At 34.9% G+C, this 10,917-nt stretch overlaps 1 protein-coding gene across 1 annotated transcript in view; it reads right to left on the bottom strand.

The window, feature by feature from the left end:
- Positions 1-795: 795 nt before the first annotated feature.
- Positions 796-10,917, bottom strand: part of LOC132557973 (DDB1- and CUL4-associated factor 1-like) — a 29,555-nt gene continuing 19,433 nt past the window's right edge. Inside the window, exons 27-37 of the mRNA XM_060222503.1 lie at positions 10,619-10,685; positions 10,387-10,458; positions 10,017-10,073; positions 9,592-9,683; positions 8,115-8,196; positions 7,241-7,474; positions 6,569-6,659; positions 6,123-6,224; positions 5,543-5,619; positions 4,436-4,643; positions 796-3,818 (exon numbers count right to left, since the gene is read on the bottom strand). Of these exons, the coding sequence (XP_060078486.1) occupies positions 3,697-3,818; positions 4,436-4,643; positions 5,543-5,619; positions 6,123-6,224; positions 6,569-6,659; positions 7,241-7,474; positions 8,115-8,196; positions 9,592-9,683; positions 10,017-10,073; positions 10,387-10,458; positions 10,619-10,685 (1,204 nt within the window). The 3' untranslated portion in view covers positions 796-3,696. The remainder of the gene's footprint in view (positions 3,819-4,435; positions 4,644-5,542; positions 5,620-6,122; positions 6,225-6,568; positions 6,660-7,240; positions 7,475-8,114; positions 8,197-9,591; positions 9,684-10,016; positions 10,074-10,386; positions 10,459-10,618; positions 10,686-10,917) is intronic.

Raw genomic sequence — 10,917 nt, 5'->3', positions numbered from 1 at the left:
TTACCAGGTTATTTCACACACTTCAAAGGTCCTTCATTGATAATTATGGTACAAGGTGCTGTCAAAGTTTTTCAAACAGGAAGGCCCAATGGGCCTGTATAATTAAACTGTTGTGCAGCTTGAATGCTTTGAAAGCCAATTTTGGTAAAAACTACAAAGTCCATCTCAGTATGTTACTGGCTGAAAATCATGACCCTCTGCCTCTTGGATTTTGAGACAATATTTCACGAAAAGTTTCAACACATTTAATCCACATAGCCTTCTAAAAATTAAATCAAGGTTATTCAGCTTAATGCATATATCAAAGGTCAGAGCATCTTGGTTATAAGAAGCTGTTTGAAACATTCAACAAATTTGACCTTTGTGATATTGAAATGGGTCAATATAATTTATTTGAACAAACTTGGAATCCTTTATCCCAGCATGCTACAGGCCCAAATCCAAATCAAAATTCTGGGTTTCTTTGTTATTGAGAAGTAATAAATGATTTTAACACATTTGACTTCTGTGACTTTGAAAGTTGGGCCAAGGTCATTCATTTGAACAAACATGGCAGCCCTTTATTTTGATATTAGGATCCTTTACCTCGTGATTTTTTCAGAAGATAAATAAAGATAAACACAGTGCCATAATAAGCTAAAATTCCTCTTGAGCAAGTGAGGTAAAATTGCATGTCGTGTGGCAGTGTGGTCTTATGAATTAAACAAATTTCTTTGCATTAAAAAAAAAAAAAATTATATAAATCCATCAAAACAATAACAGATTTTATGTATAATAGCAAAATATAACACAGAATAAAGTTTAAATCATTTTTAATTAAAATAAATATATACATTTTTAATAACATTGATTACCTTTAATACTGTGGCAGTGATACCTATTTACAAATACAGTGACTTCAATCTATATACAAGAGGACTAATTATCAACTGTGTGTTATTAAAAAAAAAAATTAGGGAAACATACACTGATATAAAGGAAGGAAAACATTGGTTGATGTGTCCAGATTGATGAAGGCATGTGCCATATACACATGTACCCAAAGTTTTTCTGAAATTATCAGGTATATGAAAATTATGAAATTTACTGAAATATGTGGCTAGTACACCTCTCAATCTGATTCAGACATTTTTTTTCTCAATGGATTTTCCTCAGTCACCTCATCGGTTGAACAGTTAGGACCTTAGCATCACTGGCAAGTCCTAGAAGGATGAAACAGCTTTATGATGTAGTTTCTTTCTTGGCTCTACTATTTATCTGAATTTTTTATTAATTGGTGTTATCCACTTGCATTTCTTTTTACAACCATGTAGACATACAAGATGGAAGCATGGATCTTAACTGAGAAATTAAAATTGATAAATTCCAGACTTCCAAATTTATGATGGATTTATAATTCAATGATTTATAAAACACTCTTTCGGTTCTTTCAGTGACTTACATATCTCATATCTTATACAGACTGTAGATAATTCATTTAAGAATACTTTTCAATAGTAATAGGTTTACTGACAAATATGTCAACATTGATTTAGACATCAAAATTCCTTTCAATATGATAGTATACATTAGTATCTTTATTTTACATTAAATGTTGAAACAGCGTAAAAGTTTCTTGTTTCAGAAAAATATCCTTACAATTGGATTTGTTTCATTATATACTGTCAGTTGTCATTATAAAGGATGTGGCTCTTATAAAGGAGTTTGTCATTAACAAGTGATTTGGAGAAGTAGAAGACATTCAAAGTCATCTAAAAGGGAAAATCGAGTACAGACACACAACAGGAAAGTCTGAATATTCCAAACCGGGGTCTTACATTGTTATCAATTTCTTAATTACTTTATAAATAAATATTTAAAATTTGACCTTCACCTTTGACCTGCAGTCTAAGGAATACTCATTTCATTTCAACTAATTATGTCCCATTATGGCACAACAAAATATTTACCAATAAAATTACTTAAAATATTTATCTGTGAAATATTTCAAATCTGGAAAAGAAGTCAGAGTTATCACTTCTTGTGAAGCAAATAGAAAAAGTCAGAGTTTAATCATCGAACAGAACTGAAGATAACATTTTGCAGTATTCATAGTATTTACAGGCCTTGACCTTTGACCTCAAGACTTGAACATCTCTGCCCCTGTAGCACTTCCTTATAAGTATCAAGTAAAGTTTTAATGCAACTGGCCCAAAAGAACTTGAGATATTTTGCTGAAACAGAAAAAAAACCTGAGAGAGGCAGACAAACAGACTACTTGGTTACTATAGGGCATCTTCATCTTAGATGTGGTGCCTTTAATATGTTGGTTCAGTAAATAAGGGACATTATATGTATACCAGGCACCGGGACAAACTTGTCTGTCACATGTACACTAATTATTGACTCATTGTATTGAGGATGAGGGTAGAACCTGTACATGTAACCAGGACAGACAAAACACTTTCAATTCACTTTCTTTTTACCTTTAAACAACAGAATAATTCCGGCTCTCCATATTGTCACTAATGGTAGCTTTATCAGTATGACAGGCAAAACCAACATAAACATTTCCATCAAATACACGTCACTCACAACATCTACAATCTTACATCAAAATATGAGTTACATTAAATACCCATCACTAATTCACGATACACAGAAAACATCTACAGAACAGTAGATAACATCAGAACTTCCACACAAAATATATTGTTTATCGCCTTATTTCCTTAAATTTGACAACAGAATTTCCACATAAATCTATTACTGATAACAAGACAACAAAAACATCCACACAAAGTGATGAACACAGAGTATTTAATCCATTAATTCACAAAACATATAATATTTTAAATTCATCGGGGTTATTTTTCATAAATTTAACAGAAAAACATTCAAACCCACAAAAATCAAGATTAATATGATATGATACATCAATATTTGACACAAGACTAGATTATTAGTGTCAAATTAAGAATATGTACATAGGATGAGTGAGGGTAAGGATGTTTACACTTAAAATATATTCGCTGTGAACCAACCATTTTACACTGTAACTAAATTAATGTTTTTCGAGTTAAGTAAAATTAAAAATACCTACACAGGAATATTTTGACATTTAAGTGTACAGTTGACATTGTAAAACATTTCCTCCTTGGAGAAAAGGTCAAAAGGACGATATTACTGACATTTAAATAATACAATTTAAATTAGCACTTCAATATCATTTCCAAGATCATCATTTAATTCATCAATACTTCAAGCTCCTCAATAAATAGACCTAAATAGTGTTTCAAATGGTCGACCAATTTATTCATAATTAAACTAATTAATGCACAAAATTGGAGAACCCAAACCAAATGTAAAATATATCAAATTGTCAGGCAGATAAAATCAGCTGAAGAGAAAAACAGAAAAATGAAAAAAGAAAGAAATGGCAAAAGAAATATAAGAAGGTAATAATACGTAACAGAAACTGAATTAAGACATTTAAGTTGCATGTTCTATATTTCAAATTAAGAGACTCCGAGCTATTTAACAGACTAAAATTATGACATAATACCAGTACCTATACACAACATAAGCATTCTACCTTGGATATGACAAAAGACAGTGTTACAATTAAAAATATATTAAAAGCCATTTTTTTTTTACAGATCTAAGTTCTGTATAGTCTCAGTCGCAATATCACATTCTTCAGTGCCGAACTTAACATCACACTAACTGAAAGAGAATATCATCGTCAAGATCATCCTCGTCATCAACATCTGATATTGAAATATCTTCATCATCATCATCATCGTCATCATTTTCACCATTATCATCACCATCATCATCTGCAAAAGAAAACCCAACATTGTGAAATATAAATAAGAAATCAATCTGTTGAGGGGTTCATGCAATATCTTGTACACAAATGTTTTTATTTAGACAGAGGTCGAATATGACCTTTGACCTCAAACCTTGACAAATGGCTTTCAAAAACTAATCTGATGTACAACTTGATGGTGTGATGTTATGGTGTGAATAAAAACTAAATCTGAGTAGGGGTTGATGAATGATCCTGTACACAATCTTTATACACATGGATGCACATGAAAAATTACGGTGATGACTACATACTGTCCCTCCTTAAACCAAGATATTTATCCATTACCCATTTCATCATTCAAGTCTTATCATGAACTTCAAAATAATTCAACCTAAAGTATGTCAATATCAAATTTGAGATGGCTGCCAACAGCCATATTGAATTTCAGAACCATTTGAAAACCAAATCTGCTTGGGGCACTTCAGTTGTAAGATCATGAATGGTGGACTTACGGATTCTCAGATGCAGGCCAAATCTAAACATCAGTTTATGGAGGGATGAAATCTAAGTCTTATGTTTGTGGGGAAATCACAAACAACATGAATCCTCTAAATAACATATTAGTGCAATTAATTATCATACCATCTCCTTCACCATCAAAAGAGTCATTGGAATCATCCAGAGAATCGTCCATATTTAGGATATCATCTTCATCATCATCGTCATCTTCCTCCATCCCATCGTCTTCCTCCTCCTCTGGCTGGTCGTCTTCTGCATCACGTAATTTACCAATTTCGTACAGCTTGCACACGCTCTCTTTTGTTGCTGTCTCATCGGTGAAGTCCTGGTTCTGTGATACAGAGTAAAGAGACACAGAATTACTACAAGATTACGACAGAGCACTGTTCATTGATTTAACAGTTTTCTACAATTGGCTAAGGTCACTATGTATACAGTTATGATGCAGATCTAAGCCCTATATATGATTTTCCTGTCAAACCAACGAAAATTGGTATTAAATTATCAGAAAAAGCATCATGGATCAATTTCATGTACAATATATTTTCATGGACACACTGTTAGATATTTGTCTAGTTATTCATGAGATTTTAAACATTTGTTGTAGTAATTCATGAGATTTTAAACAAATGATTTGTGATACCATGGAAACCACATGGTATAAAAGCTTTCTTGCTACATTACAATTGGTGGTATAAAAATAATGTTATAGAAACCATGATGCAATCAGCCATGTTTTAAAATAGAGTCTAAGTCAAATACGAAATAATGAAGACGGCTGCTTATAAATGTTCAGTTTTTTTTTTGGCCACACGCAGGCTAAGCCAGGAAATCAGTACCTTTTAAGAAGGTAATGAAAAGTAGTACACAGAAAGGACTATTTTCAAAGTAGTACACAGGAGGGACTATTTTCAAAGTAGTACACAGGAGGGACTATTTTCAAAGTAGTACACAGGAGGGACTATTTTCCTATGTTTTTTGTCTTTTTCTTTTATTTTACTGTTTACAATACATTGTTTTAGTCAAAGTGTGATTTTCAACAAGGTCTCTTTTTATAACTGACAGCTATGACATCACATCTCATTTCAAATATCAGTGAAGTGTTAGCACTATGAGGTTTGGAATCAATGAACTTTGGACTCTTGATGATAAAAATGCCATCCAGAAATGAGTATTTCTATAAAAAAGAAAGACTATCCTCTAACTTCTTTTCACATCAGAATGACATACCTCAACAACAGCCAGGAAGCAATCTGCTTTGTCACAGCACAAATCCGCGATGCTGCCGGATTTGACATCAATAGTAGCTGTGGAAAAGTAATGGGTGATATCAATGTAACTAAGGGTAGATATCAAATTGAGACTGTAATCATACATTAGCTTCAATATCTCCTAAATCACCTCTGGATATTAAAGAATAAATGTATACAGTCAAACTTTGTATAACCTGAAGACCCCTTTTTAATTCAAAACATTTCTCGGTCCCTTCCTTACTTTACACAAAACATTTGAACTCACTTCCATCGATTACTCGGTTATCTTGAAGTCTCCCCATGAATTCTCTGAGTTCTAGATAACAAGGTTCAGCTGTAGCTAAATAACTTATCGGGAAACATTTGAAGGGAACATCTAAGTCTTGAGAAAAATCTCCGTATGTTTTTTTGTATTTGGTTAAAAGCCAAGGTTTCAAGTTTATCAGAAATACCTTTTTCAATTGTCTCAGATAAGAAAATTCTTCTGAGATGAGATTGACATTTTTTGTATATCTTTCGATCTGATTAATAGATTTTTCCTGAGGTTTATTAGTTACCTATAGAGCTGTAGTCCTTGGAATCAAAAGTTCGAAATGTTGATCCATATGGACTCCTCACTTTCTCCTCCGCTGCATCAGGTTCTTGATCAATTTGAATAGCTGTACCAGAAAATCATGAATTAGATAGATAACATTGTCTCTTTCACAAAACATATCTAATTCTTTTATGTTCCTTCATCATAAATTCTTCATTTGTTATAAACTTTTTAAATTCAATGGTTTTCTTTTCTTTACCTGTTATATCACTGTTTGAATGTCACAAATCTAAACTGCACTTAATTATATACTTCTCTTACTTTCCCCAAGGATGCTTCTGACCAAATTTGATTAAAATTTGTTCAGTCTTTCAGGAAAGTTGCATTGTATGGTAAAAGTTGACAGATGCCAGACGCCGCAGTATCTAATAATTAACTGTACATGATGACACTGTATATATAACTCACCATACATAATGTTGCCATTATGATTGAAGTGGATCTGACACTGGTCGAGGGAGGGAACAGTGTGTAGTAAGTGATAGGTCCTGATATCCCACTAAAACAACGGTCAAGGATAAATTCTGCAAAACTATAAAATCCTCCATCAACTGATTTACTCCTTCCTGCTAGCTAACATCTTTTATCAATTTCAAGTAAAATCTGGACAGAAAAACAAAATTTCATCTAATATAAATTTTTTGCAGTTCTGCCAGAAGCTTGAAACACACTGAATTTTTTATTACCAAAAGTCAGGAAATTATGATTTTTAATAAATATTTATCTTTCTGGATTTTTTTTTATGCCTTCTCTAAAGTAGTCGAAAAAAGACTCCCTCAACAATAACATGCTTTTTGAAAGTTTCCTGACTGGTCTTCTAACATTTTAGCCACAGTTTAACACACACTGGTGTAATCATTGTTAGTCTTAAGGTTTTAGAATATGAATTCTAATGTCCTTCTTGGGGATAGGACAGGAATGCTCTTGTTAGTTTTAATATAAAATACAGGATGTGTTAAAACTAAAATAGATGAAATTCCGTATCAGATAGAGAACAAGTATTTACTCAGTGTCAAAATGTCAGTGTCAAAATGTGTGCACACGTTTAAATTTTAACCAAGAACAGCTAATAAAGGATACAACTTCGGAGTTGATGATGATTTCTAATCCCATCGGATGGAACACTCCACTCACAAACTGGTTAAATTTGTCAAATTTGTGAATGGACTTCCCTGATCGCACATCCCATAATACTCCATCATTGAGCACCATGTCATCAGTTGGGTTAAAGGTCGCCCTATTTAGCTGGTAGTTGTTGGCCTTGTTGGAGTCGTACAGTTTCAGCAGCTGACGGCCTGTGGTCACATCATAAATCTGTGGAAATGAGGTTGAGGTAATTATATAATTTTAACGAGATCCAAAAACAGCATAGGCTGTCGAAAAAAGATTTATAACAGGCAACTTAACAAGGTCATGATAATTAAATAAAATCTGAAGGGTTAAAGGTCATTTTCATCATTGTTATACAGGGCTAGTACTTACTACAGATTTACACTTAAAGGTAAACCTGAGTGGAAAATAACATTCTTAATGTGAAAAGATTTCAAAACTCATAGTCAGGATTTCTTTATTTTTGTATCTGAAAATGCCATTTTCACATGTGTGGGGCAAGCTAAGCAGACTTGGACAACTTTCCTATGGACAGAATGAGGTGTCATAAGAGGAACACAACCAAGGCCCTCTGTAGGTTTAAATGGAATTTCACTCTGATTCTGTGTACATGATTTAAATCTAACACAAAATTCCATGTCAAGTCAGTCAGACTTGATATTCAAACCAGATCAAGGTAATAATTTTTTATCTGAGCAAGTTCATCATCATAATTTTACCTCTTGCACTCGCAACTTCTTGATTTTTAGGACTTGCCAAAGAGAAAATGTCTACACCATTCAATGAGTATGCTAACATATTGTCCTCTCCACTGTTGTTGTTATGAATGTGATTTTTGACTTACATGTGCTGTGTCGTCCCTGGTGCCAATAATTCTGTCTTCGATGTGTTTACTGAACTCTACATAGTTATCTTCAAATGAATATCTGCAACAAAAAGCTTCAAATCAACCTCCATAACACAAAATCAAAACCAAGATCTATCTCAACCTTCTCTGTCTCTTCACCACAAATCTGTCCCTCACTCAACCTTCTCTGTCTCTTCACCACAAATCTGTCCCTCACTCAACCTTCTCTGTCTCTTCACCACAAATCTGTCCCTCACTCAACCTTCTCTGTCTCTTCACCACAAATCTGTCCCTCACTCAACCCTCTCTGTCTCTTCACCACAAATCTGTCCCTCACTCAACCTTCTCTGTCTCTTCACCACAAATCTGTCCCTCACTCAACCTTCTCTGTCTCTTCACCACAAATCTGTCCCTCACTCAACCTTCTCTGCCTCTTCACCACAAATCTGTCCCTCACTCAACCTTCTCTGTCTCTTCACCACAAATCTGTCCCTCACTCAACCTTCTCTGCCTCTTCACCACAAATCTGTCCCTCACTCAACCTTCTCTGCCTCTTCACCACAAATCTGTCCCTCACTCAACCTTCTCTGCCTCTTCACCACAAATCTGTCCCTTACTCAACCTTCTCTGTCTCTCCACCACAAATCTGTCCCTCACTCAACCTTCTCTGTCTCTTCACCACAAATCTGTCCCTCACTCAACCTTCTCTGTCTCTTCACCACAAATCTGTCCTTTCAGCCTCCACACCACAAATCTGTCCCTACACTCAACCCCTTCTCTGCCTCTTCACCACAAATCCACCCCTTCACCAAGCCCTCTCTGCCTCTCTTCACCACAAATCCACCCCTACACTCAACCTTTCAGCCTCCACACCACAAACCCTCTGTCCCACACCAAGCCCTCTCTGCCTCCTTCACCACAAATCCACCCCTTCTCTACACTCAACCCCTTTCAGTCTCCACACCACAAATTTGTCCTACACTCAACCCCTTTCAGCCTCCACACCACAAATTTGTCCTACACTCAACCCCTTTCAGTCTCCACACCACAAATCCACCCCTACACTCAACCCCTTTCAGCCTCCACACCACAAATCCACCCCTACACCAAGCCCTCTCTGCCTCCACACCACAAATCCACCCCTACACTCAACCCCTCTCAGCCTCCACACCACAAATCCACACCCCCCTTTCAGTCTCACACCACCTCTCTTTCAGCCTCCACACCACAAATCCACCCCTACACCAAGCCCTCTCTGCCTCCACCCAATATCAAACTAAACTGCATCAAATCAACAACCAACAGAAAAAACCAACCTTTGCCAATTTAATGAACCCCACATAGCTAAAGCTGACCCTACACATCATATTTCACCATATTTACAAATCTTTTCTAACCACTGAATTTTCATCCAAATCTGTGTATTACAGACTACCAGTAATATTTTTACCCAGCATGCCTCACAGTGACCTACTTGCTGTCAAGGATATCCCCATAGCTCCACAGACATGAACCATGCATGCTTTCCCACTCCACCTCAAAAGAAGTCAAGATCAGTTTCCCATCCTGAAGACAAAATAAAAAAAAGTCATGTGACAGATCTTACTGTATATAACCTGCAATAGATCAACTCTGACTCAAATTTGTGATGGGCTTATCACAGAATAAGTTTTGTGGTGGGCTATTACAGGACAATAAGTTTTATGGTGGGATAATTACAGGGCAATAAGTTGGAGGACGCTTTTACAGGACAATCATAAAAAGTTTTATCAAAACAAGATCATACCAACAAGTTAAAATTCCGGGAAAAATTTACACAGAGAACCGTTAAAAATGACAACGTTACGACCAGGTGTTCCAGAAGGTTAACCTTCATTAATCAGTGCTGTAATGACTTACTCTTGAGGGTTGGCAGTTGGTTATAGGTGACATGTGAGCACTAAAACTGACTGGCTCCTGAAATATATTCATAGTTAATTCTGGTTACATCTTACAACACAACAAAAATTGTTCAAAACAGCAAAAACACTATCAATATATGATTTTTATTTTAATTTTTGAATCTTTAATCACACTGTTTTTGTCAAATAAATTGTTTTCACAAACAGCATTTCGCACACGTACATAACACAAACAAATATTATGGTAGAGCAGTAAAAAAAAGATGATGCAAGTTACAAAATGTGTTCCGAGTCTACCAAAAGAAAATCTGTTTGTAATTCTGAAAATACATGTTACCATATCGTGCCAAATACTGACAATCACGTACCTCATCAGACACCACGTTGAATAACTTGAGATCTCCAGTGTAGGTACCCAATATCAAATGCTGTTGTGTTGGCTGTAAAAATTCAAGAAAATAACTCCATGGTAGTCCATACAGATAAGTAACAAAAATAGAAAATTTCTCATTTCTGATTTGTTTCGGCGGAGGGGGAAGGGACAGCATAAAAGCCTGGTATGATATGGCAATTTTTCATGAACTCACAATATTTACTTACCAAAAAAGCACAACAGGTGAAGCCTAAATTATCTTCACCATCTTTAAAAGTTTTTATGGGTCGGAATCTGTTCAAAAGGAAAGATTGTATGTGAAAAATCAATATCACACTTTCAGTCTCAAACAACAATATCAGCTTTAGTAACATGTAATTTTTTTTTCATAACAAGAAGTTGAAGTAAATATCAAAATGAAATCCAGCAATAATAAATTTGATAATGAAAACAAGGAAAATATTGAAAAAGATGGAAGGAATTTATTTCAAACATTATTTAGATATGAAAAAAAAACATATCAGAT

The sequence above is a fragment of the Ylistrum balloti genome, unplaced genomic scaffold (genome assembly GCF_031769215.1).
Source record: "Ylistrum balloti isolate Yb309-2 unplaced genomic scaffold, AGI_CSIRO_Ybal_v1 Utg370742, whole genome shotgun sequence".
NCBI lineage: Eukaryota > Metazoa > Mollusca > Bivalvia > Pectinida > Pectinidae > Ylistrum > Ylistrum balloti.
Note: the sequence above shows the minus strand (reverse complement) of the source record. Positions and strands in the feature narration are given on the sequence as shown.